This window comes from Epinephelus moara, chromosome 1 (genome assembly GCF_006386435.1).
Source record: "Epinephelus moara isolate mb chromosome 1, YSFRI_EMoa_1.0, whole genome shotgun sequence".
Taxonomy (NCBI): domain Eukaryota; kingdom Metazoa; phylum Chordata; class Actinopteri; order Perciformes; family Serranidae; genus Epinephelus; species Epinephelus moara.
In genome coordinates, this window is record NC_065506.1 from 29943660 (window position 1) to 29970926 (window position 27267).

The 27267-nt window shown below is 40.9% G+C and overlaps 1 protein-coding gene across 3 annotated transcripts in view; it reads left to right on the forward strand.

Annotated features, from left to right (window-relative positions):
* The window catches only part of ano5b (anoctamin 5b), a 40125-nt gene extending 13644 nt beyond the window's left edge, over window positions 1-26481 (forward strand). For 2 of the 3 annotated variants that reach the window (XM_050064778.1, XM_050064861.1), the window contains 19 exons: window positions 2130-2194; window positions 6366-6473; window positions 9773-9841; window positions 10007-10291; window positions 11973-12092; window positions 14491-14606; window positions 14690-14824; window positions 16421-16526; window positions 16950-17010; window positions 17492-17643; window positions 17802-17876; window positions 18809-19034; window positions 19152-19330; window positions 19558-19655; window positions 20453-20583; window positions 20782-20987; window positions 21171-21358; window positions 23074-23179; window positions 23276-26481. In XM_050064778.1, the coding sequence (XP_049920735.1) occupies window positions 2130-2194; window positions 6366-6473; window positions 9773-9841; window positions 10007-10291; window positions 11973-12092; window positions 14491-14606; window positions 14690-14824; window positions 16421-16526; window positions 16950-17010; window positions 17492-17643; window positions 17802-17876; window positions 18809-19034; window positions 19152-19330; window positions 19558-19655; window positions 20453-20583; window positions 20782-20987; window positions 21171-21358; window positions 23074-23179; window positions 23276-23500 (2651 nt within the window). In that variant the 3' untranslated portion in view covers window positions 23501-26481. Of the gene's footprint in view, window positions 1-2129; window positions 2195-3209; window positions 3332-6365; window positions 6474-9772; window positions 9842-10006; window positions 10292-11972; window positions 12093-14490; window positions 14607-14689; window positions 14825-16420; window positions 16527-16949; window positions 17011-17491; window positions 17644-17801; window positions 17877-18808; window positions 19035-19151; window positions 19331-19557; window positions 19656-20452; window positions 20584-20781; window positions 20988-21170; window positions 21359-23073; window positions 23180-23275 lie in introns of those variants that run through there. The other variant, XM_050064947.1, reaches the window with a different exon arrangement.
* The last annotated feature ends 786 nt before the right edge of the window (window positions 26482-27267 follow it).

The window sequence follows — 27267 nt, forward strand, 5'->3', positions numbered from 1 at the left end:
GACTAAAAAGGAAAGAGAAAAAAGGCTGCTAAGATTAAAGAAAAATATCAGCTGCACAGCCAACAAGGCTTCCCACGAGTCAACTGGGATAATCATACTCTGTCATTTGGCCTTTGTACACCTCAGGGATTCCCGTCGTCTTACTGATGGCTTATTTTCATTCTTTTCTGGTGAGTCTTCAGCCCTATCATTGAGCTTCCACATGGAGACACCACAGTCCTGCTCTCATTGGCTCACACTGCTGTCTGTCACATCACTGTGTCTAATCAGAGAGTTTACGCTGAAGGAAGCTGGAGATCGTGTCCTTTGTGTGCTGTATGTGCTTCATTTAGAGGGGGGGGTGGGTGAGTAAGACTTCTGGTACAGCAGCAACGCCAGCCCCCTGGGCCCCTCCCCCTTACTGATGTCTCCACGCATGTTCCAGCCTCCCCCACAGGAAGTGCCGCTTTCCCACCATTCAGGAATAATAGGGGAGCAAGCAGCATGCGGAGCAATGCCACATGAGCACATTCCCTCCGCCAGAGTGTAGGGAGAGGGAGGCAGTGCAGGAATGTTGTGTCATTGTAGTAGAGATGAAGAGGAGAGTGTATGTGCCGCTGCCTTTGTGTCCCTCATCTCTGTATCTCAGCTCCTATTAGTGCTCACCAATATGGCAGGAGTCTGTATCTGCTGATGTTGCCAGGAGACTGTAGGATTTTTATTGGGCCTTTGTGAAATTAAGATGTGTGTGCGGCCATAACAATAATTGGCCAGCTCATTACTCTTAAAGGGACAGTCATCTTGCTTTGAGTGAACCTTGTTATCCTGTACACCACGTACCCTGCATGGATACAAACAGAGCTTATAGCTTAACCAAGCTTAGACAAATTACTGGATGTAGATGGGATAAGTAAAGAGGAAACCCACTCTGTTGCTACAGTGTTTGAGACTATACTGTCTGCTTGTTAGATAACACTTTTTTCTAAAATATTTAAACAAGCTTATATGAAATTCTAAAGACGACACTATTTTTGGAGCTATTTTTTCCTTTGTTGGGTGTGGGTGCATGTAAACAGGAAGCTGGAACAGATGATTAAAAGGTTGACTTTTTCTCTTGCAAAAAACACATACATTGCTATGTGTATACCGAACAATAATTTAATCAGAACACTTGTTTTTTCTCTCATTTTTCACTGTTAAAGTCAAAGATCTTTAGTTTTTTTTCTGCAGAAATTCTTCAGTTGTGCAAACCAATTGTTGCATCAGCTGTTCAGGTGGATGGTCTCTGATGATTTTGCAGGTGAAGACGCTGGACGTGGGGGCCCTGGTGTGGTTACACATGGTCTGTGGTTGTGAGGCTGGTTGGATGTACTGCCAAATTAACGGAAACAACATTGGAGATGTTTTATGGTAGTGAAATGAACATTCAGCTCTAATGGACATCTCTGCAGTCAGCATTCCAGTGACACGCTCCCTCAAAACATGGGAAATCTGTGACATTGTGTTGTGTCCTTTTACTGTGATCATCCCAAGGTGCTCACTAACATGGATTTTAACAACTTTGTGACCAAAAGTTTGGAGAAATATATCTACTGAGTGCATAAAAAAGTCTGAGATCTTTAACTTATCCTGTGAAAAATGGGAGCAATATCAAAAGTTTTTTGTTCAGTGTAGTTTAGTTTGACCAGCCATCAGGCTCTGGATCAGTTGAATTTACCTCTGTTTACTGATCCTGTAGACATCCACTGACTGAGCTCACATCTTGACTATGTGACCCATCAACACACCCTCAAACTGCAAGCAAAGACATACGTAAAATCAGAACTATCCCTTTATTAGACACAAAATATATGACATGACAGTTACATTTAATACTCAAAATCAAACACACTAAATATAAAACTGTAAGGGATATTGTGTATATTGTATAATGACTAACACAACTGACAATAATTGCACAAGTTGTTTGTTGACAGTCGTATGAATCATATTCTACACAGATTTAAAGTTTGGCGACAAAATAAATATTCTGCCAACTTCTGCACATGTGATTGTTGTATTTTCTATTCTTCTTTGACTGCATAAGGTATTATGTTATATTTATTTAAATATTTAAAAATATTTATTAACTTTTTTTTTTCCAATTGCAGATGAAAACGGTGGCAATGGTGTCAGTTCATTATCTGAAACAGCGACACTGCCGGGACATACAGAGGTAAGTTTGGATGTATTTGTGGGTGTTTCAACATACTCACAAATTGTTAAGGAGGAAGTTTAACATTTTGGGATATAAGCTTATTTGCTGTCTTGCCAAGAGTTAGATGAAAAGATCGATACTGCTCTCATGTTTGCAAGGTACACAAAGACAAACACTGGTTAGCTTAGCTTAGCATAATGACTGGGAACAGGGGGAAACAGCTAGCCTGGCTCTGTCTGAAGGTAAAAAAAAAAATCAGCCAACCAACATCTATAAATATGAAAAATGAACAAGTCATATTTTGTTTGTTTAATCCATACACAAACCTAAGTGTAAAAACTTCCTGTTTCTCCACTGGTTGCCTGGCAACATCACATTGACAACAAGAGCTCAACCTGTTTTTACTTTTTGTGCTTAGATAATTAGCTGCTTATTGTAGCTTGTAATGTACTGACGTAAGAGTGGTATCAAACTCTCTACGAGAAAGTGAATATATCGTTCCCAAAATGTTGAACTGTTCCTTTAATTGTCACATTTGTTGAATAATATTTTTACTTTGATTTGATGTGTTAAAACTAAAATCAACCCTCTTATGTAAGGTTTTCAGCAGCAGCTGTGCAGGTGTAGGTGGATTTTGTTACATTTCCAAAGCCTGTCTTGTTTTCTTTGTAGCCATGAAATTGTTTGTTTGTGTAAATTTGTGGGCTTAGATGAGTGACCTTTTGCCGACTCAACGCTCTTATCGCTGAGTCACAAGACCTCTGTGTCTCACAGAGCCGCTCTCATTTCTCTAACAGCGAGGCAAACTGTCGCTGCTCAGACAGGAGCCTGTTCATCAGTCTGTTGGGTTCAAACAAGCAGATGGTTTACCCAGCGCTGATTATATTATGTTTCCTGTGATATATGACTTTAGGATTTAGTGAATGAATGCGTCATTGCTAATCTATCGTACACTTCTGTTTTCCATGTTCTCATTAGGTCAGGAAGGTCTGTTAGTGGATGTGAGGATCTGATAAACAGGCTGGGTGGAGTTCAGTTAACTGCTGAACATACAGGGTACTCCAGAACATGGTTAAAGCCCTTATAGAGTAGCTCTTTAAACATGAGGCGCCTCGAAAAAACATGGAAGGAGAAAGAGTGCTGAAAAATAAACTGGTAAAAAAAAATTTTTTGCAGCCAGTTGTTCCTGGCTTTCTATTTTGGGCTGCAAACAGTCATCATAAATCTGACAGAAAATTTTTAAGTCATGTCATGTGAAATGAACTGAGGTGAGGCATGTACTGATATTGGCGGTGGAATGTAACAAAGTATATTTACTGAAGTACTGTACCTAAGTACAATTTGAAGGTACTTGTAATTTGCTTGTGTATTTCCATTTTCTGCTACTTTATACTTCTACTCCACCACGTCTCAGAGGGATATGTTGTTCTTTTTACTCCACTACATTTATTTGATAACTTTAGTTACTAGTTAGTTTGCATATTCAGACTATTAATACAAGATCTAAATCAATAAATAAACTAGTCCATGCCCACTGAGTTGCCTACATACAGTTTCACATGGTGTGTGTTTTGGATACAGGTCACAGGAAATTGCAGATTAAATAGTCAACTGAACCCATTAAGAAGAGCAATGTATTCAGACAGGCTTTGTGAATTTGATAGTACGACTGCTTTATTGAAAGTATAGTAGTACCATTGTCAATAGTGGGAGAGTTAGCAGGCTAAAACTGTACATTAGTAGTTGAGGTAGCACGTTGAAAGGTTAAAGTGTTTATATGTTGTATTGACTTAAAAGTGGGGCGCACTGGTAGTTCACATGTTTTTCAACTTTTGCCAAGAGGGAACTTTAGATATTGGTCCCTAGATTATGGTCACCGAGTTTCATGCAGATCGGTCAAACTTCCTAGGAAGAGATCAATTTTAAGTGTTTTTCAAAAAATTCAAAATGGCGGAAAGACTATATAACCGGAAGTTATGGGTTCTTGAGGCAAATTTGTTCCTCGTGAGGAGAGGCATCTCTGTGCAAAGTTTCATGTCTCTATGACATACGGGGCATGAGATATGCCCATTCAAGTTTGCAATTTCAATCGGTTGCTATAGCACCCCCCTTTGGCCAATTGATGTAAAATTGCTTCATTCACATCCTCCCATGACCCTCTACCACTGTGCCAAATTTCACATGGATTGACCAAGTCAGTGAGGAGAAAAACGTGGAACAGACACACCCACAGACAGACAGAGTTTTTGTCATTTTATAGTAAGTACTGTACTGTAGACACAGACACATAAATGCATCACTAATAATCCAATCATATGATATACATTATTCTGATAGCATAATGAGTACTTTTACTTCTGGTACCTTAAATATATTTTGATGCTAATACTTTCCTTTTCCTTCAGTAAAATTCTGAATGCAGGACTTCAACTCGTTAAAGAGTATTTTTTTACACCGTGGTATTGCTACTTGTACTTAAATGTGATATCTGAATACTTTGCCTACCACTGATTAATATTGAATAATTAAATTATATGTTTTTAAGAAATCATTTTATTTCATACATTAAGACACTGTACTTCAGTACATTGACACATGTGAACACGTCTGTGTAAAACAGTGGCGGATGGCAAGAATTGATATTGAAACAGTATGCTAAAACACATTTCTAATAAAATTTGAGGTGCAAATGGGCAACTCAGTAACAGAATCTTGGTTTATTTGATCAGTACTGCCTTGTTTTACTGTTTGATCTCAGTTTTTCGGCCTCTGTTTTCACTGTGCAGAAAACAGTATGGCGCCCACTTCCCGTTTACAAACTCCCCCTGTTACAGCTACAGCACTTAAATAAGTTTCTATAACATCATGGGGGAGAAATAGGCACTACTGTAACATAAACATGGTTTAAATTTGAACAGCACTGCCTAGTTTTACCGTTTCAGTCTGAGTTTCAGAGATACAGAGAGAGGGGCGGGTCTGTCTCTTGATCTGTTTCTATACTCTTTCTGTCGGCGGCGGCAGCATGGGTGGCATGCAATACGAAAATGTAGAAGCCCAGCCTGTAGTTTGAGCAACAGCCCGAGAGCCAGCAAAAGTCAGCTGGATGATGTAAATTGCATCATCCAGCAGAGTTTCACTGGGATGCGAGGAGGGATATCTAGGCACTGGTTAGATGGAGGGAAGTTTACCATAGTTCATTTACACATACTGCCCACAGTGCTTTGATACAAAGCTGGTTGAAAATCAGCAAAGCATCCTTCTATATTCAATATAAAAAGGACTCTGTCTACAAACACGTTACATTTACCTATTTTCATTTTTAAAAAAGTATGGCAATGTAAAGCCATACGCTGACACAGTTAGTTTAGACGTAGTTAGATTTGAGTCATTCAACTGTGTGACAAGTGTAGACTGAAGGTTTACAGTCGTATCTTAAATTCCAGGTTGGTTAAAGGTTATGAGGTGCATATTGATGTTTTAATGAACGACATTGTTACAGCGCTACAAATAAAGATGCATATGGTATATTGTAGACACAGATTACAGTAAATCACATACTGTAGATCACTTAATCTTACATCTATTTCCAGCAGCGTTCTGTTTCCAAATTACCTTAGATATTACTGGTGTCAATAAAACACATTTCCACAGAAAAATGAAAAAAACATCCAGCCTCAAAAACTGTATCCGTAGTTTAGGAGTTGAGACAATGAGTGAAATACAGAAGTTAATATAGAACATGTAGAGCAAGTCTCTTTTCCACCGTCAACTATTTTTGTGTAATGATAGACTGTGATTGTACCGTGTCCAGAATTTCCTGTTTTATGTGGCTTTTCTTCAGTCGTCGTGGCCTCCCTCTGACCATTTTTCCCAAGCAACAACATCTAGAAATACTTTCAATATGCTCCCGTGCACTAACAAGTGGATGTCTGCTGCATGGAGTCAGTAGTCTACAGTAACTTTAATTACATGTGTAACTTACATGTGGGACATAATGTGCTTCCCGCTATATAGAATACTGTATATGTATCAGTGTTAAAGTCTGAGCCCTTTGCGTGTGTCTTAACATACATAACAGTTTCATTTCTTGCTCTCTCAGTAAATGTTGTTCAAGTATCGCGTGTCTGTTTGCTTCCCACTATGTGAGAAATCTGAAAGTGTCATTTTGTTTGTTTGTGTCTCCCCTTAGACCGACAAGCTACAACCAAACAAAGACACGGTGTTCTTCAGGGACGGAGTTCGGAGGATAGACTTTGTGTTGTCTTACGTAGACGACAAAGATGGAGAAAAGAAACAGGTAAGCATATAAGAAAAGTGACAAGTTGCCGTCAGTTGACGACTCAGCATTTTACTGAGTGACCACTGACTAACTGTGACACTGTTGATGTTACACAACTCACATCCAGAACAGGAATACATGGTACTACAAAGAGGAAGTGAGACTCTGATTGTATTTTTTCCACATGACACATGCCATTTGTGGCCTTCAGTATTTGGGTTAAGTAGCATGTGAAAAAATAAGGTGGGCTGAATTTCGAAGGCTAAATCTGTTGCTTAAATGTGTCAGATACATATTTAAACAGCAAGTTGGTGACTTATTGGATCGGACTTGGTACTGTCAGATATCCAAAATCAGAGGACTTGGATTAGGACCAAAAAACTTGATTGGATAAAATCACAGTTTGACTAACTTGAAAGTTAGCTTATCTGTACTTTTGTGAATCCAGTTTCCCTCTTCTTGGACTAATTAAATTCCAGATATGGAAAGTCATTGTCGTTTTATTTGTAATTACTATGATTTAATTTGTTGTCCGTTATGGTTTCACAATTGCATCCAATAAAGGCATCAAAGGCCCTCTCTGCACAGCTGTCCACCTACATCAGTGACATCAGTGTTCAAATTCGTCCTATTTTGAAGCATGTTGTTAACTACATCATCGTCAAGCAGCAATCTGAAATGGCAAAGACAGAGTTGATCCTTTTCCAGTGACTTCGAAAATGACATGACGGTTGGCTCACATACAAACAGCCGCAGTTTTAAACATGTGGTTAATGTTGTGAAACGGTCACAGTTATGCACCAAAACTATGTGGTTGTTAAGAAAACACGTGGGACACAAACCTTGGTCTCTTGGGTGAAAGTCCTGTGTTTGTTTGAGCCATCCACCACCCCACTCTATGTGGACTTTGTCGCTCTATACTTTATACTGCATCACCTGACTTCCTCCTTTGCTTGTGTCTTAATTACCAGGGCTACTAGAAGTTGCTGCCTAACTGTAGACATAAATATGGGTCATAGTCATGGATATATAAAGAGAACTGGATACAGTGTTGAAAGTGGGACCCAGTTTGTTCCTGTGAAGGCTGCTCAGTGAAGCCAAAAATTACCTGCGCATAAAAGTACCTGGATGATTGGCACTCTGTCTGCACCATGTGGTCCATAAAGCAGGCGGCAGGTGCTCTCAAGACTTCCGCTGGTCAAGCTGCTAAATTGTATTTTAGCGCTCTGCTAACTTGATTAAGAATAAACTTGTAACTTGTGGAGTCTGGTCCCATTAGCAACACCAGGGACAGGCGGAACAGTTTATACTGAGCTTTTATACATCACTTCAATAGATACAAGCAGTGCAGACTGATGAAGCAACAGAGATAATCAGTGTTCCGTTTCAGAGCCCCTAGGGGAATAGAATCTGCCTGCAGCTGTCCATGTGGCATTCTGAAGCAGCACACAGGTGAGATGCCAGTGTCCGCCGGGCGCACACACACAGCAGACAGTTCAGTTGTGTGCAGTGATGATGCGAGGGGGCAGGCAGAGAGCGATGTCAGAAGAGATGAGGTTTCAAACCCAGGAGTACTCACTGAGGAAACATTCTCTCCGATGCGAAGCTGGGGATGGACAGGGACGAGCTTGACAGCAGCAATGAAACGTGGAATCCACAAGGCACACACTGTGTCGTTGTCTGCAGCCAAACAGCAAAGCAATCCACAGCACAGAAGATCACAGGTGACTGAACTGGTGAACTCACTTTGGAAAGATGGGTGACGGTTTTTCCAGACAGCTGCAGGAAATGGGCGAACAGGAATCAGGAAGGCAGAAGCAAAGCTTGTGGTCGAAAACAGAAGGCAGATTGTTTTACCGGGGAGCAGACGAAGCAGGAGAGTCAGGGATGGGCAGGGTCGATATCGAGGAAGCAGTCCGGAAACAAACGCTAAATAGTCTTGCATGTAGGCAAAGAACAATCTGGCAAGGAGTTTCTGCGAAGTGGGCGTCGTTGTAGTGATGGGATAATGATCCACAGGTGAGCGGCGTTTGCCTGATAAGGCTGCGTGGTGGACTGGCAGGAATGGGAAATGCATGGACAGGCGATAGGCTGGCAGGTAGGTGTGGTGACGAGGCGGGGCGTGTGGAAAATTACTGAATGAGTTGAGGAGGTGGCATGTATGGCGGATGAAAAGTGCCCACTGTGACAAAAATGATTCAATCCTGCAGCTCCTCTAGACTTTCAAAATGTTATCTGACCGTCATTTAGTGTGGGTTGTGTGACACTTAAGAAATATATCTATCCACTCATTTACAGACGTGTCTTTCATCATGTAAGTCTATGCAAAAAGTCTGTTTGAGCCACATGGCCTTGTGTGGTAAACGTAATTGCACTGTTTGGCCACTATGAAAAGCCCTGCACACATCTGGGGGGCTTGGTCATTTTAACCTGCTTGCACAGACGACCTATGTGGCCCTTTTTTGAGTGAGGGTGGACTTGAAAAGGTCAGAGCACAAAGGCTTGGAAGACTGATGGTGGAAAGTTTCTCTCCTGACCCTCCTCAATCTCAACCCTTTTTTTATCCACTTTTTTATATATTTTTTTATCACTCTCTTTTTTAGGAAGGTTCCTTTGGGAGCTGCACAGAACAACCACAGTGCCAAAGATCACAGTGTGTTCAGAGATTGAAACATTTAGTCTCATCATTTTTCCTGGAATTTATTTATTTTTTTCCATGCTTTTTTTTTTTTTTTAAAGGCAGCAGTTTTGCAGGTTAATTGATGACTCTAAATTGGCCGTAGGTGTGAATGTAAGAGTCAATGGTTGTCTGTCTCTATGTGTCAGCCCGGTGATAGTCTGGCGACCTGTCCAGGGTGTACCCTGCCTCTCACGCAGTGTTAGTTGGGATAGGCTCCAGCCTCCCTGTGACCCCCAACAGGGTCATGGAAAATGAATGAATGAATGTATTATCGTGTGGCCAGTTAACACAACTGGGATGGAAAATTTGGAGAATTTGTCAGGGTTATGTTTAAAACATAAATGTGCTCCCACAGTATTTAGCAAGTCAGTAATTAAGGGTTTGCCACTAGCTGTGTCTGTTGATAGGGGAAATATAACTGTTAAGTGTCTCTTAAATCTATTTAAAAGCTACAACACCCATCATCACACCCCCTTATGCCCCCTGTTTGACCCGTCTGTAACAGCACAACCAAAGAGTCAAAGAGAGGAGCCTCAAACAGGGGCTTTGGTAAATTTCTCTAACAAGGATGGGTAAAGGAGAAAACATGCGCAGTGAGTGTGTAGCTCATGCCTGTGGTTTGTGTGTTTTTCTACAGGAGAGGAGGAGGGAGTTTGAGGCCAACCTTGAGAAAGCAGGACTGGAGCTGGAAACAGAGGACAAATCAGTAAGAAATTCAACCACAGAGTAACTGCACCACCTAGTGGACAGTTTGCTTAGGCACACCATATTCTACAGAAGGAGTCTTAAAGGGATGGCTCAGCATTAGACTCATGAAACTGCCATTAATTCAAGTATTTTTTCTCCTCCCCTCCATCTCTCCTTGTACCAGGACTCCAAAGATCAAAAGACATATTTCTTGAAGATCCATGCTCCATGGGATGTTCTGGCCACTTATGCTGATGTCTTAAAGATCAAAGTCCCTTTCAAGTTGAGTGATATCCCCCACGGTCAGGATGTCCCGCTGGAGTGGCTCTCGCATCCGTTCCGCCTGCCAGAGCACATCATGCGACCACAACCTGACTACTTTACACACCCCTTCGACAAGGGCAAGACTGACTTCTTTCTCATCACTGACAAGGATACTTTCTTCCCGCCTTCCACCAGAAACAGAATCGTGAGTTTCTCTCTGATTTTCATGATTGATATATAAGTTTAAAGGAATATTTCATCCCCCAAATGACCAACTGTATATCAATTACTCATCCTGTGTCACGCTGAATTTGTAACGAAAATTTTGTCTTTCCTCACATACCTCTGTGGAGAACAAAGAATCCAAAAACTGTGAGAATTCTTGATGAATTGATGTCATAGGCGACTGCGTCTGACAACGGAAAAACTATATCTAAGCTTCTGGGGCCAGTTGCACAAAGCACCTTAAGTTTGCTCCTGAAGTATGACACTTAAGGCTTACATGAAATGCCTCACCAATATTGACTGGAAAGATCCTGTTGCATAAAGCCACAGAGCAATCGTTAATTGTTAAGTACAAAATCAGTTGCTCATCATCATCATAAATTCAACCATGTTGTGTCTAAGAAGGAGTCAGGGGTACTTTATGTTTTTGTCCTTGCTTTGGTTAGTAAGGTTCTTAGTGCAACGGTTTAACAAACTTTAAGCAAGTCTTTAAGTATAAGACCAAGATTAGGAGAAAAACTTAAATCCTTAAGTAAACATTTTCGGGAAACCTTAAGGAGAAGGAGAAGACTTGAGAATGTTTTGTGCAACAGATTTTTTTCAAGGAATCTTTAACTTGGACTTTAAGGAAGATCTTAAAGTAAGGTCCCTGGTCTACCACTGCTTCCATTGGTAGTTTGTCTGTGTTACTGTATGACTTTTGTGAATCCTTTAAAACACCAAAATTAGACAATAACACAAACAAATTACTTATAGAGGCAGTAAGAGAGCATAGGTAACTTTCATTTTCTGTTCAGTTCTTCATTGGAAAGGTCTGTCTGTTTGGGAAATAGGGAGCATACAGCTGGATCAATGAGACTTGGATTGTACGCCAAGAATTGTTTTTTTCACATATGATTGTGTGGCCTCCCAGACCAATATTAGCATTATAAAACTGGCAGATGACACTACAGGTATTGGGTTGATCACTGGTGAGGGAGAGATATCATACAGAGGGCAGGTAGCTGAACTGGTGGGCTGGTGTCAGGAAAATAATCTCTCTCGTAATATAGATAAGACCAAGGAGATGATTATTGATCCTAGGAGAAGGAAAGGGGTGCACATGCCACTATACACTGGTGAGACAGAGCCAGAGAGGGTGAAAACCTTTAAATTTCTTGGCACCCACATCAGCAAGGCTCTCGCCTGGTCTCACAACACACAACAGATCATTAAGAAATCCCAGCAGCGACTGTACTTCTTAAGAAAGCTGAGGAAGTTTGACATGCCAACCAATATCCTAGAGTGTACTTAGCTCAATCACAGCCTGGCATGGAAACTATACTGCCCAGGTCAGGAAGGCCCTCCAGCGTGTGATAAAACCTGCACAACTCATTTCAGGAGCAGCCTTTCCTTCCATTCAGGACATTTATAACAGCAGGGTCATCAGGAGGGCCCACGATATTATCAAGGACAGTACACACCCCAACCACAATCCGTTTAGCTCTCACAATTCTTCTGGACAGTCTGGCCCCAGGAGACTTTGCTTGTTTTTGTTTTACTCTGCAGCTTTAGAACATGCTTGTGCAACAATGAAGCCGAATGTAAAATGCATTTAGCTAAAATGTTCCTCCAAATCCAAATCCCCTAATCTCTTGTTAAATCCCATCCTTGTTTTTAAGGTGTTCTACATTCTGGCTCGCTGCCCGTACTACAAAGAGGGTCGGAAAGAAAAAGACAAGACGGGAATCAAGCGACTGCTCAGCAATGGGACATACACAGCAGCCTTTCCTCTACATGATGTAAGACACATGAAGAAAGAACAGTCAAACATATGTTCATTCACTTTGGCCTTTCCATTTCATGATATTTTTTACCTTTACTTCATGAGACAGGGAGAAAACCGTGCAGAGCTGCTACTTTAATCTAGGTTAAGATTCAGCATGCAGTATTTATGATATGATGCATATGAGTAACCTGATTCCATATTAAGTACTTAGAGGTAATGCTTCCTGGACCACAAACATTAAAATGCTGCTTGTATTTGAAAGGGTAACTTCTGGATTTTCAAATCACTATACATATCACTTTGTTAAAGTTTATACTTCCTGCAATAATAATCCAATTAATCATATTTCCACATATATTGGCAGAAAAAATGCAGTCCATAGAATGATTACGGAAAATTAAAAACAGACATTGACTCAAGCAGTTACTGCAAGGTATTAAATCATAACAACATATATTGGTCTAATTGCCTGCAGCTCTGAAATAGATTAAAGAGTATATGGCTGTCAACTCTCAGTTTTCCAGTTATACCCTATTTATGCAATTACAAGACTGTTGAGGGACCCCAGTGTCCAGTGTGGTTGGTACCAGTGGATGCCTTAGGTCCACTAGTTTAGTGATACCTGTGTCTTCACTGTAGCTTTAAAATTGTTAGCCTGATACAGCAGGTTTTATTTGGTAACATTAGTCCTCCTCACTTCCCACCTTCAGCTCCGTCTGTCATACCTGCTGCTTCTTCACATATTTTTGCAGAGGTTTGGTCAATGCCTCTTTTCTTCTTTCACTTTCTTGTTCTCGCTGTACCCTGACTTTCCTTTAGGAGCCCCTGATTTTTGGTGAGGCACCCTGACTTTGCTTATAGGCTGCAGTTTGCCTCAAACCTTGTCATTATTGCATGTGCATCTGTCCCCCTCTCTCAGATGGACTGCACCATTTCACAATACCTGCTGGGGGTGGGAGTGTCAGATGGCATGTTGACATGTGTTTTAATGATAAAAATATATTTATTTATCATATAAATACATATAACTTGTATTGTCAGTGATCTAAGTCAGTAAGTTGTTGTACTTGATCCAAATTAAAGGTCAACCATAGACATTATGGAAATGATCCCTATAAAGATAAACCTTTATGTTAAATAGTAAGATCCTTTCCATAGTCCATTTAAAGAAACGTTAATTTTTTTAGAGCTAACATACTTTTTCATCTAACTAGGTGAACAAAGAGTTAATTTCAGCCAACTCAGAGCTAGTGAGTTGGCTGACTCACTAGCTACTCACCCATATGCCGAGGGAGGCTCAGGTGAAGTGAGTCCTCACAACACTTGCAGAGATCCCAGAGGAGAGGGGGTAGCAACACAACTCCACCTAATGGAGGCTGACGGCGCCCCAGATTCAAATGTCCAAAAACACATAATTGAAACCACAAAATATCTCCATACTGCTCGTCCGTAGTGATCCAAGTGTCCTGAAGCCCCGATGTAAAAAGTTGTTTGGAAAAACGTCATTTAAACTCTGTTTTTAGCCTCATTGTAGCCTGTAGCTCTAACTGCCTCTCTGTGCATCGCACTCACATGTGCGCGCTTGCGCTACACCAGCGAAAGCACATGAACACACATGAACGCGGTGCCCATGTCTCACGGTCTCACGTGAGCGCATTATGCCTCCCTCGGCATATGGGTGAGTAGATAATGGCAGAATTTTCATTTTCGGGTGCACTATCCCTTTAAAGTGACTGTTTCTTTAAATGGAGTTGGGTGGCTTTGATGATAGTAATTTTGGGGCTGATTCTGGTTAAACAAAAAGGATGTTGCTATTTACCAAAAAGGTCTTGATCTGTAGAGATCCTTTCCATAATGTATGATAATAATCAAAGCCTGTCAGTGGCAAAAACAAACACTTTTAATGGGTGTAAATTGATGTGTACATTTGCCCTGAGTGGTTATATTGCAGCCTGTCCTGTTCGATACTGGACCAATTTCAAGAACTGTTGTTCCCATTAGTCACAAAAACATTGTAAAGTAGGGTCCAGGTTGAAATACACTGAAGTTAACCATTAATGCATGATCATTAGCCACACTGACAGGAGCAGGTCTGTTGAATGGACACATTTTTACTGCTATTACAACTGTCCTGTAAAAAAAAATAAAGTGGTTCTGTAGTAGTTAACAGGCCTGTAAAATGTTGAATGCAGGACTTTCATTACAACTACTTTTGTTTCATTTGTTTGTGTATTTCCTGTTTCCAGAGCAACAATGATTAATTAAGATGTTCTTAACATAAGAAGACATTACATCTGTTTGTTCCTAAGTAATGACATTATAAAGCACAAGACTCTTTGTATTTTTTACTTCGAGGAAAATGTGATGTTCTGAAAATGTTAATATTAAAAGAAGGTTTATTTTCCTTTCAGTGTCGATACTGGAAAAGGGCACGAAATGCTGAGTGTGAGAGTGAGCGCTACAACTTGTACAAACACTGGGCCAGGTTTCTCTGCTTCTACAAAGAGCAGCCTCTTAACTTCATCAGGTAAACACGCAGCACCTGAATGCTGTCATCTTTTGTTTTCTGAAAGTCATCTGCAGAGTTAAATGTGCTGTTCTTGGTTGCAGGAAGTACTACGGGGAGAAGATTGGGATCTACTTTGCCTGGCTGGGCTTCTACACAGAGATGCTGTTCTTTGCAGCCGTCATGGGTGTTATATGTTTCACCTATGGGGTGCTCAGTTATGATGACAATGTGTCGAGGTTTGTACCACCAGAGGGCGTCAGGGAGCTGATAAACTATATGGCCAAAAGTATATGGACAAAATTACACTCAGATGTGAATGTTGGCTGTTCCTAAACCATGAATATTAATCTGCTGTTGGAACCGTCTCCACTCTTCTGGGAAGAGTTTTCACGAGATCGTGGAAACTGGTTGCAGAGATTTTTTCCGCATTCAGTCACAGGATTACAACAATACTGAGGACCACTGATGTTAGCCATTAAGGACTGAATGGTTCATCCCAAAACATTTGGATGGGGTTAAGATGAGGGCTCTCTCAATTTAGGAAAACCATTTCATTATGGAGCTTCCCTTGTGCACCAGTTGTTTTGTTTAAACCAGAAAGGGCTTTCCCCAAACTGTGGCCACAAACTTTTAATCAGACAGAGACGACTATGTTGACAGAGATATCTACATACTTTTGGCCATATAATACATTACTCCTATGCCATAAATTTTAAAGACAGATTCTCACATTATAATAAAATGATGGCCTTCTCAAAACTAGATGCTGTATTGTTTTAGTAAGACATACTGCTCTGTACCTGTTCTGTACACCCTGTATATGCTACCCCTGGGACAGATAATACACCATCACAATATCTCTTTCCATAGCTATGTGGATGCTACACAGCTCTACCTGTTCTTTTGTCTATAGTTGCCTATGTCTATGCCTATGCCTACTTAAAATTCAACTCTGAAAAGACAGAAGTTCTCATCATTGGCCCTGAACATATCTCAAAACAAATTCAGCCACTCATCAGCCCCCTCACTCTTAATATGAAATCAGATGTAGAAACCTGGGTGTTACTCTGGACAGTAGTTTGACCCTGGAGCAACATGTAGGGAATGTAGTCCGGTCTTGTTTTTAAGACTGGACTCGTGCTATACATCAGCTCCAGATCGTTCCAAATTCAGCAGCTAGACTTTTAAACCAAAACAAAATGATCCTCATGCACCACACCTATTTTGGCCTCCCTGCATTGGCTTCCTGTCTCTTTCAGAATCCATTTTTAGGTACTTTTAATACCCTACAAGGCTCTCAATGATTTTGCACCGGAGTGTATAACTAAGCTTCTCACACCGTGCCGTCCAAACAGGCCCCTCAGGTCTGCTAGTCTGGGTCTTCTGACTGTGCCAGCGTCCAGGTTAAAGACAAAGGGTGATCGAGCCTTTTCAGTTCTTGCTCCTCGACTTTGGAACATCCTCTCACTGAACATCAGATCAGCTGACTCTGTTCACGTCTGTAAACCTCATCTGAAAACGTAACATTTACAGATTTGCCTCTCGTGACAGGTGATAGACTTACTGTGTGTATGGGAGTGTTTGTATGTGCAGCCATGTGTATATGTCTGCATGCTGACAGGTATATACGTGTTTAAGTGTATATGTTGGTGTAGGCGTATGTTTATGCTTACGCTTTATTAGTATCACTTTTGTTTTGTATTTTCTTCACCTTGGAAAGCACTTTGTGCTCTACATATAAAGCTATTATTATCATTATTGTTTCCAAGCTGTATTTACCTTCTATTGATGCACCTACATTTTTGAAATTCTCTTTTTTGTTCTTCTTTTAGCAAAGAGATATGCAACGCCACTATTGGAGGCAGTATTGTGATGTGTCCACTCTGTGATAGGAAGTGCCCTTTCTGGAAGCTCAACTCTACGTGTCTCTCATCCTGGGTAAAACATTACACTTTATATGTTCATAGGATACAATTTTTAAAACAGCAATAACCTTAAAGTCCACATTACAATCTTAAATTTTACCGCATAAGTGTGTTCAAACCTATAGGAGAGATAGGAGAGATCCTTATAGTCCCCTTATAGTAGAGATCCCAAGTTCTACAACAACAACAAGCATCTGAGAACAAAAACAGAACAAAGAGCGATAGAGGAGTATCAGGCAAGAGCCATCACATATCAAAAACCCCAAATCTACATTACTAATGAAGAAAGGAAACATGAGTGTGGGAAATACGTTATTAGCTCAAATATGTGCAGATAATTGTATCCTGCTGAGTCAGCAGTATGTCATCCTGTTTATGCCCAGCGTGTCTTCTGCCTCTCTGAGGAACTTATTGTTTTCCATATTCTCTCTTCCAGCAATCCCATCTGTTTGATAATGAGGGGACGGTGTTCTTTGCCATATTTATGGGGATTTGGGGTGAGTGTCAGTCGATGCTTTTTCTTACTGTGTTTAACCTGTGTTGAAGATCCAATTTGTTCCCTCTCTGGTGAGACAGATTTTCACAGTTAAAGCCTTTTCACACCAAAGCATCGACCTTTATCCGTTCTGCCCAAGCCCAGTAAAGATGCCAGCACAATTATGTCATTATATACTAAGCATTGGGAAAGCTTGCCAAGCACACTGAAGGCCGAGCGTGCCTAAAAACTGCCCACATAGCCAAGAAGTGTCGTGGCACAGCTGAAACACATTACACTCCTCAAACTCAACACAGACACTCTCTGTTTTCAGTCAGTGCAAAAGCGACAACAAGATTAAGGTCATAAAAACTGTCCAAAAAGTGTACGGACACACCTGCACAGCATGAGACCTCTCATTGTACAACAAAATCTGTTTGGTAGACGTGACACCCAGACTTTAGATTTTACAACTGTTTCCTTTCTTCAAATCTACGTGGCAGTGACTCTGTTTTTGGAGTTCTGGAAACGGCGCCAAGCCCGGCTGGAGTACGAGTGGGACTTGGTTGACTTTGAAGAGGAACAGCAGCAGCTTCAAATCCGGCCTGAGTTTGAGATCCGATGCACTAACAGGAGACTCAACAAGATCACTCAGGTGCCTCAAACATGGAAATAAACATGAAAATATTGCATACTTTGTGGTTTGCAGATAATAATATGGCACCTACTTCCAGAACAGTAAATCCCAGCTGACATTGGGCGAGAGGCCAGAACAATAAATAATAATATTAAATCTTATGTAATATTTTTCAGGAAATGGAGCCATATCTCCCCATCACCAGCAAGTGTGCTCGCTTCTGCCTCTCAAGTGCCACTGTTATATTCTGGGTAACTAAATATTTAAAGGAATACTATCACCCCCCAAATGACCATTTGCACATCAGAAACTCACCCTGTGTTTCATTGGATTTGGGGAAACAAAAGTGTTTTTCTCACATGCCTCTGGTGAACGAAGAATCCAAAAATGGAGAAAATTCTTGTTGTAAAGTAAGTAAATGGGGTCCACGTTTAACAACGGCAAAACTATAATAAAACACCCGTTTCCAAACTCTCACACAACTTGTACAGTTTAATCCAAGTCTCATTTATCCTGTCATATGCTCAGTACTGCAACAAGGAACTGAACAAGAAGTGAAACTTACCTTTACTTTCTTCAAAGCCAGACTCCATTGACAAAACAGCGAATTTACCTCGCTGTACATGGGAGCTGCTGATTGACCACTGCGTCGATCAGTAGCTTGTTTGTGTTATTATGTGTCTTTGCGGTTTTAAAGGGTTAGTTCAGACTCACCAAAGTCACACAATAACACAAAGAAACCACATATTTGAGGCAGCAGTAGATCAGCAGCTCATGCGTTCAGTGAGGTAAAATTACTGTTTTTGTAAATGGAATCTGGCTTTGAAGAGAGTGTAGATAAGTTGGACTTTCTGTTCAGTTGCCCACTGCAAACGGCTGTCTGTTTTAGAAGTACTAAGCATTAGACTGGATGAATGAGACTTGGATTATACTGCACGAGTTGTGTTAGAGATTGTAACCGGATGTTTTGATATAGTTTTGCTGTTGTTAAATGCAGTCTATGACTTTATTTCTACAGAAATTGACTGTTACATGTGGTAAGTGGTATACAAATGGTCATTTTGTGGGCTAAGTCATGTGTGTTTGTGTAAGCACGTTTGTGTGCTATTTACAATCATACATAGTCATTTTCCCAGCCTAGTCACATCCTGTTAACAGCTCTACATGTGTGTGCTCCTCACAGATTTCTCTGATAGTGGCCTGTATCATCGGGGTCATAGCGTACAGGCTGGCCGTGTACGCTGCCTTTGCGAGTATCATTAAAGACCCTATGAGGAAGATCCAAGTGGTGGGCAGGTTCATCACTCCGCAGCTAGCGACTTCTGTCACTGCCTCCTGCATTAACTTTGTCATCATCATGATCCTCAACTTCTTCTATGAGAGGGTGGCTGTTTGGATCACTGATTTGGGTAAAGAGGTTTAATATGACGTTTACTGAATGGACTGAAACACAAATGACAGGAATCTACAGTAGTCATCATTTTGTCTTTTATACCTATCTACTGTCTGATGTTTGCCTCCTGCAGAAATCCCAAAGACTCACCTGGAGTACGAGAACAGGTTGACCATGAAGATGTTCCTCTTTCAGTTTGTCAACTACTACTCGTCATGCTTCTATGTGGCCTTTTTCAAAGGCAAATTTGTGGGTCATCCTGGCAAGTACTCGTACATGTTCAGCAACTCGACCACACTGAGGAATGAGGAGGTAAGTTTTTCTTTCCTTTTATACAATATTGATTATGCACTTTACTTAGCTGAGATTTATTTCTTTTAAGTAAACATCTTCATAAACAAGGGCAGGTTCATGTCATACCTCCAACATTTTAACACATTTTTCTACCAGTGATATCAGCTTTATAATCTGTTGATGCCAACAGGAAGTGCATCAAATAAAAGTGTGTTATGTAAACTAAAAACCTCTTTCTGTCCCAGTGTGACCCTGGAGGCTGTCTGATTGAGCTGACCACACAGCTGGTGATTGTTATGGCAGGAAAACAACTCTGTGGGAACATTCAGGAAGCTCTGCTGCCGTGAGTCCATCCATCCTTTCACCTCTTTATAAATCACCTCAGTCACTCATTCAGTGCGAAATTAGCAAATAGACTCATCAAGAGGGGGATTTTCAGTTAAGGTTTCTATTCTATTTCTATTGCATTTTAATCATTCTTTTGACAAGATCATTATGTTGAGTGCACACATTATCTTCAAGTGGATGCAAGTTGATTTAACCTCAATAAATATAATTTCCTGTTATGCAGCTTGCCCACTTGAAATGCACACACTCATGGGAAACAGAGAGAATTCAGTTAATTACGTTTTACTTTTACCTCTGAATGTCTAAATGAAATTCTTGCTCTTATATCCCACAAACACAGTCAAGAGCTGGCTTAGAGACAGATGTTAGGCATATTTAGACAGTATCTGACTTCACCCTGGGGTGGGGGAGCCCCTCTGTGTGGAGTTTGCATGGTCTCTCCATGTCAGCATTGGTTTTCTTCCTCCCACAGTCCAAAGACATGCAGGTTAATTGGTGACTTTAAATTGTCTGTAGGTGTGAATGTGAGTGTGAATGGTTGCCTGTCTCTATGTGTCAACCCTGTGATAGTCTAGCAACCTGTCCAGGAGTACCCTGCCTCTCGCCCAGTGTCAGCTGGGATAGGCTCCAGCCCCCCCGCAACCCGCAACAGGATAAGGGATTAGGAAAATTAAAAACTAAGGTTTACGTACGTAGTGTTTTGTCAGATATAAATATAGATGTTATGTGCTGATCGAGTGACTGTCATCCCAACGTCAGGTCTCAGCAGTTTGACATGCATTTCTTCTTCAGGTTGATGCGTAACTGGTGGAACAGCAGAAAAGGACGGCACAATCCTGAGAACCATTACAGCCGCTGGGAGCAGGACCACATCCTGCTGAACTTCAGCCAGCTGGGATTGTTTTATGAGTACCTGGAGATGGGTGAGATACTTCACTGACTTTGTTTACAATACAGAGATCAAGCTGAATGGCTGTTTGATATATAAATGCTGTCTTCTTTTCTTTCCCTTTATTGCATTTCTCTGTTTTCCACTCTTTTTTGAATTGAATTTCCCCTCAGGGATTAATAAAGTATATCCTCTTTCTTCTTCTCTCGTTTGGCTCTCTCTGTCATTTCAGTGGTCCAGTTTGGTTTCATCACTTTGTTTGTGGCCTCTTTCCCCTTGGCTCCGCTCCTGGCTCTGTGCAATAACATCTTGGAGATTAGGGTGGATGCCTGGAAGTTCACCACCCAGTTCAGGCGGCCGGTGGCATCCAAGGCCCGAAATATCGGGGCGTGGCAGGAAATCCTAAATGCAGTGGCCATTTTGTCTGTTGTTACCAACGTGAGTGTTGCAGTGTACAATGAGTTTGTCTGTCCATAACATTAAGTCAGTTTTTTTTGTCTAATGTGTGTTCATATCTGTATTTGCATGTATAATAAATGTGTGACATTTTTGGATAATTAATTGTAGCGATTTCACTGCAGACTTTTAAGTGAAAGTTTTTTGTGCTTTCTTCTGTCCCAGGCTTTCATAATGGCGTTCACCTCAGACATGATCCCCCGGATGGTCTTCCTGTATGCCTACGGTAACGATTCCAACATGAGAGGCTACGTTAACAACAGTCTGTCAGTATTCAACATCTCACAAATAAATAAGCACAACTTGCCAGAGGAAGGAGACAGCTGGTTTGATAACTCGACCACCACCTGCAGGTATTAGAGCTTTCAGAGCTTGTTGTGCTTCTGGCTTTAGATATTTTTCTTTTACATTTTTGAAGCGCTTCAAAACTGCACTAAAGTATTTATATATGAACAACAGGTCAAAAGGCTGTGTAATGCGATAGAGTTTGCTTGTAGTGAAATACTGACATGCTCTTTAGTACTGATGCTTTTTAGTTGGCTTTTAAGTGACTTTCCGCTCATTTCCGCTTTATAGCCTGCCAGACTAGCTGGTGAACCCAGTGGAGAATTTAACGGCTAAAGGGTCAGATTTTTCTCTCAGGGGTTGCAAGAAATCAAAAACAGACAGGCTCTGGAGCCACATGCGGCACTTCCGCGCTTCTTCAGTGGCTCCCTGTGGCTTTGACATCAAGAAATCATATGGAAATAAATAATGGTTATTTTTTAACATTTTAATTTTCATCTATTATTGTTTTAGGCCTAAAAAATGATGTGCCTGGGGCATCGGTGGCTTAGTGGATAGAGCAGGCACCCCATGTACAAGGCTGTTGCCTCAGTGGCCCGGGTTCAACTCCAGCCTGTGGCCCTTTGCTGCATGTCATTCCCTCTTTCTCTCCCTCTTTCACACTCAGCTTTCCTATCGATTAAAGGCAAAAATGCCCAAAAAATATCTTTAAAAAAAAAATAAAAATGATGCACCTATGCACCAAATTTAATAAAAAACAATTTGATCAACCAATATGTGCTTCAAACATCTATAACCTGGCACCTTTTCCTCCAAATTTTGCCAAACCTCATGAGGGGTGGGTGGCTAGTCAAGTTGCGGAGAAGAAAAGAGAATTTAATAGTGTTTGGACAGCTTCATTTGCTTTCACCGCCAACTCTGCAGAGTTAAACTTCCAAATAATCAGAAATAGCCCACTGCAGAGTAGCCACCACATACTAAAAGATATTAATGAATGCTCATTTAGACCTATTAGTGATGTTGATCGGCTAATTTGACTTGTGGTTTCAAAACGCGAACCCTGGTCTCCTAGGTTGAAGTCTTGTGTTTGTGTGTTTTACCCATCCATCACTCTGAACCTTCCTCCCTACTTCAACTTTGTTGCTCTTTATACTACGTGACCTGGGCTGCGTTGAGCCCCCACAACATGGAGCAAAATGTTTATTTTAACAGAAACGCTGAACGCCCTGTTATGTTACACAGGCACACTGCCTTTCAATACAACAGGCTTTCATTCAGTTAAATTCTGTTCAACCTAAAGGGTCTTTATCTCAGGAAAACATATGTTTACATTGCTGAAAACCCAAATTGTACGTACAATACGTAAAAATCTGCTATAATATGGTTTATATACAGGTAACTACAGACTGGGTAATACCTCTGACACACCCACCAAATGAGAGAAAACATAAATCAAATCCGGTTGCACGTTTCGAGAAAACATCTTGTTTAACTTCCCCCTTTGCTCCAGTTCTATGACGGAGAACAGCCTGCAGTGTGTGCTTGTTTGCTGTGGTCAAGTGGATGGAAATAGAAGTTTTGTACGACAGCATGTTTGTCATTGTTGGGCAGAAAGATGCAACTTATTATCTGAATGAATCAAAAGTGTTTATATCTGTTGTTGGAGCTGTCAGTGGTTCTGTAGCATTTACTGATGAAAACACTGGTATACATTTTTTTTAATGATCACATTAATGAAACATAACTGACTGTATGGTGGCCCTTTGCTTGTTGTGTTGTACAGATACCGTGACTACCGATACCCTCCAGGCCATGAGAAGGAGTACACTCACACCATGCAGTTCTGGCACATCCTGGCAGCCAAAATGGCCTTCATTATCATCATGGAAGTAAGACATCGCAAGTCTTCCTCACTCCTTAATCAATGAATAATGCTCAGAATTAAAGGATTATATCTTGACCACGTGATTATTCTTTCTCCACAGCATGTAGTGTTTGTGGTGAAGTTCTTCGTGGCGTGGATGATCCCGGATGTCCCATCAGATGTGAAGGCTCGGATTAAACGAGAACGCTACCTGATTCAGGAGTACCTGCATAACTACGAGGTGGAGAGGCTAAAACTCCAGCTGAGTGCCAGTTTCATCACAGAGCCGCAGTCGGAAATGTCCTTGATGACAGACAGGCATGAAGTATTGTCTGAGTGCCTGTAGCCTCCTGTGTTATACCTCCCAGCTAACCAAACCAAGAAGGGACGTGTCGGGGAGTTTTCTTCTCACTCAGAACATCCATATACAAGGGCTTCTGTCTTTGGGAGAAACAAACGCCATCATCTTTTCTTGCTGAATGGACTCCTATATTAGGATCTGTATAGAGACACTCAAATGCAACATTTCACTTTGCTTAAAGGAGCTCTATATGACATTCAGAGCATTAATATAGCAACAGGTATTTGCTTTGTAAAGATACAGTGGAATATATATGTTGAGAGAGTCTAGACGGTGGTGGTGCTGAGATGAAGAGGGTGCTGAAGATCTGGATGTGATGAGGAGTGGACTTTTGATGAGCTCACTGGATATGATGAGTGGAGGTGGATGTGGTGAAGGAGGGCGTGACGATTTGCTATGTAAAGACACAGTGGAGTAATGGCGTCCTGAGCATAGAGTGAAGTCACACTCCCTCTGTGTGTGTTGTAACTTGAGCTTCTCTGTTCTTTGTTGTGGTAGCTGGGCCAGCCACATGTGCACGTCGTTAGTCCCTGTGTGTGTATCCCACTGGCTAGCTAATGGCTGCCACTCTGAAATGCGCTTATACGGCGATTACTGTAGAATGGCGTAGTCACAGAAGCATTTCTTAACATTAACACAGTAAGTTCTGTCAGCACTGTTGCAGTTGCTAGCACTCTTAGCACTGTCAGCACCTTTAGCTGCTAGCCGCCGGCTCAACCACCTCCATGTTGAGAACCGTGTGCAGACAGTCCAGGCTCAGACCCAATCAGAAGAGACTAATTCTGAGTAAAACATGCGTACAAAAACATGAGAAATGCAAATAGCCTTTGGTGATTCGACACCATCTTGATGTCATATATCTTACAGAGGGTGTTGAAGCTGTAGTAGCACTGGGAATCCCACCTATAGAGTCTAGACGCTGGTGGTGGTGAGACAAAGAGGGTGCTCAAGATCTGGATGTGATGAGGAGTGGACTTCTGATGAGCTCTACTTGTGCACTGGATATGATGATTGCAGGTGGATGTGATGAAGGAGGGCGTGACAATTCTGGCTAAAACGACAGCTGACAGCAGCAGAGATGAGAACAGATTTAAAGTTCATCAGCAGCAACATGATCAGCTGATTATGTCAAAATTTGATTGGTTTAAGTGGAAAGGCGAACGCCCATAATCAGCTGATTGGAAGAAGAGGAGGAATAAGACAGTCGTCTAAGTCTTAGTGATTGAAGTTAGATTGAGCTTCATATGTGCTCTGAATGTCGCATACAGCACTTTTAAAATCAGCATCTTGAGTGGATGAAACGTTCCTGTGCCATAGCTGGAAAAGATTGTAACTGCAGCTCGTATCATTCCCCATGTAATGCCTTCAACGTCTCCATCTGTCATGACTGAAAATAATCTCTGTACGTGCTTTTAGTTCAAGATTGTGAAGTTGAATATGTGACATTAGGTGTAATTATGATAATATTATTAATCAGATTTTCTGCATGTGATTCTTCTGATGGGAACATGAAGGACTCAACTGTTAAGGGATATATCGTATACATCACATATCCTCTATCTGTCATTTAACTATGAATGTAGACTTAATGGTAGCTACATAATGCTGAGTGTCACTGATCTGTAGCTGGGCTATGAGATTGTCAGCTGTGTTATGTGAGTGTGTCGTGTTTAGGGAAAGGCTCTTTAAAAAACTGTGCATTCGAAAAACCAAGTACCTCCATCATACTGCGGTCGTACTGTAACAATCACAAGTGTGTGTATCATTCCACCCTGAGCTGGTAATGTGGTGAGACAGCAGCTGCAGGCTCATGCCTCGTCTTCCAAGTGTATTTCCAACTTGCTGCGGCACCAATTATGGGATTTCAAGAGGAAAGACTACACGAGGAAAATCTCCTGACAGATTTTCTGTTTTAACACAATCAGTTTAGGGCGATCACGTGTCGACTGTACTCCTTCTTGTGTCGCACGGGATAATAAATGGGCTATATTAGTGTTTTCAGATTTCACATTATCAGTGTCTCGGCATAAACAAGTGTAACCTTCATTTCAGAGATAAAGAAGAAGAGAGAGAAGAACTGCTTGTACCCTGGTGACATGTGAGAGAGGATTTCAGTGAAGAGAAATGACTTTTATTAACCGCTTCATAGCTGGTTACAAAGTGTTGCTGTAGATATAAAGAATATATCATCTATTTAAAAGGGTTGTATTGCAAATAATTTATTGAGCTGCTTCTGCTCTGTAGCCTGAAGCTTTTATATTTAGAGTGACTTCATAATCCGCTTTTAGAGATCTGTCTTACTACTCGCAACACCTGAATTCTTTTTATGTACTTTTCATCACCTCATGATCAAGCCATGTTAGTTCAGACAGCTCTTCAAGTACATTTTAGTCCAATAATGACTTTATCAAGGGACCAGACAAGTAAAAACGCCTGAGATAATATTTGTTACAGTAGATTAGTCATTTATAAAGTACAGTACAACTTTTATATCTTAAGCTTAACATGCTTTAAGAGTTTTTCTGTGTTTGTATTGACACCTCTTTGTAATTAAATGATGCAGTTGTGATTCTGGCTGTCAGCAAATTATCTGACAGTCAAAAATTAACCATCTCAGGATTAAGCGTGTTGACGTATGTTGAGCTTCACGTGTTGATACAGTATGCAGATGTGTGCAGAGCGTGACCCTGCGACGCGCATGATGTACTTCCCGACTAACAAATGCCTTAAACCTCTGTGTTTACTTGTTTTTGTATGGTTTTGTAATGACCGAATTTCCTATCTGAACTCCAACACCTGTTTCGTATCATTTGTTGCTGCTGCTACTGCTAGTCATCGCAAAGTAGCTGGTTTGTGCATGAATCGTTGTAAATATGTTGTCAGCTATGTTCTAAGTTTACTGTAGCCTATTGTACAGAAATGCTGAGAAGCTGTTCATGCTCACAATAAACAAAGAAATAACCAGTTATGATGTGAGTTTTATTTGCACTTTGCCTACACAACAACACAAAACCAGAGAAGAAGAAACAGAGATATGAAAGGCCATGTCAAGACTGTGGAGCTTTACCCCTCTAGCTATGTGACATATGAAAATATTCTGCTCCAAATGATAAGTCTAATAAGTTTTTTTGCCACAAAAAAAGTTCAGTAAACTTATTACAAATCCTTCTTCTCCATTACTGAAAAATGCACAATTTATTAATATGTATATTGTTCAACTACTGGACACTAGATGTCGCCATCGTCACTGTAAAATCTACTCTCAGTATTTCCAAACCCACATTTGTCTAAGTTGAGAATGGACTGCTTGTTGCAATGTCACAAAATGTTATCTCAAAATCTCATATGTTAGGGTGCACAGTAGCTCAATGGGTAGAGCGGGTGTCCCATGTACAAAGGTAATGTCCTTGGCTGGGTGTTTGATTCCAGCCCTCGGCCCTTTTCTGCATGACATCCCCTCTTTCTCCCCGTTTCATGCTTAACTTGTTCAATAAAGGCAAATAATATATATATATATAATCTTTAAAAAAAAATCCATATGTACTTGCCGTCTTTAACTGAGATTTAAAGAGATAGTTTGTTTTTGAAGTGGGGTTGTATGAGGTACTTGTCCATAGTCAGTGTATTGCATACACTAGTTGTTAGTTGTCACGCCCCCAGTTTGGAGAAGCAGCAGGAGTACTGACATTGAAGCTAAGCAATGCACTGCTGTGGACAGGGGCAGCAGCAAAACATATTTCAGCCACCTAAAA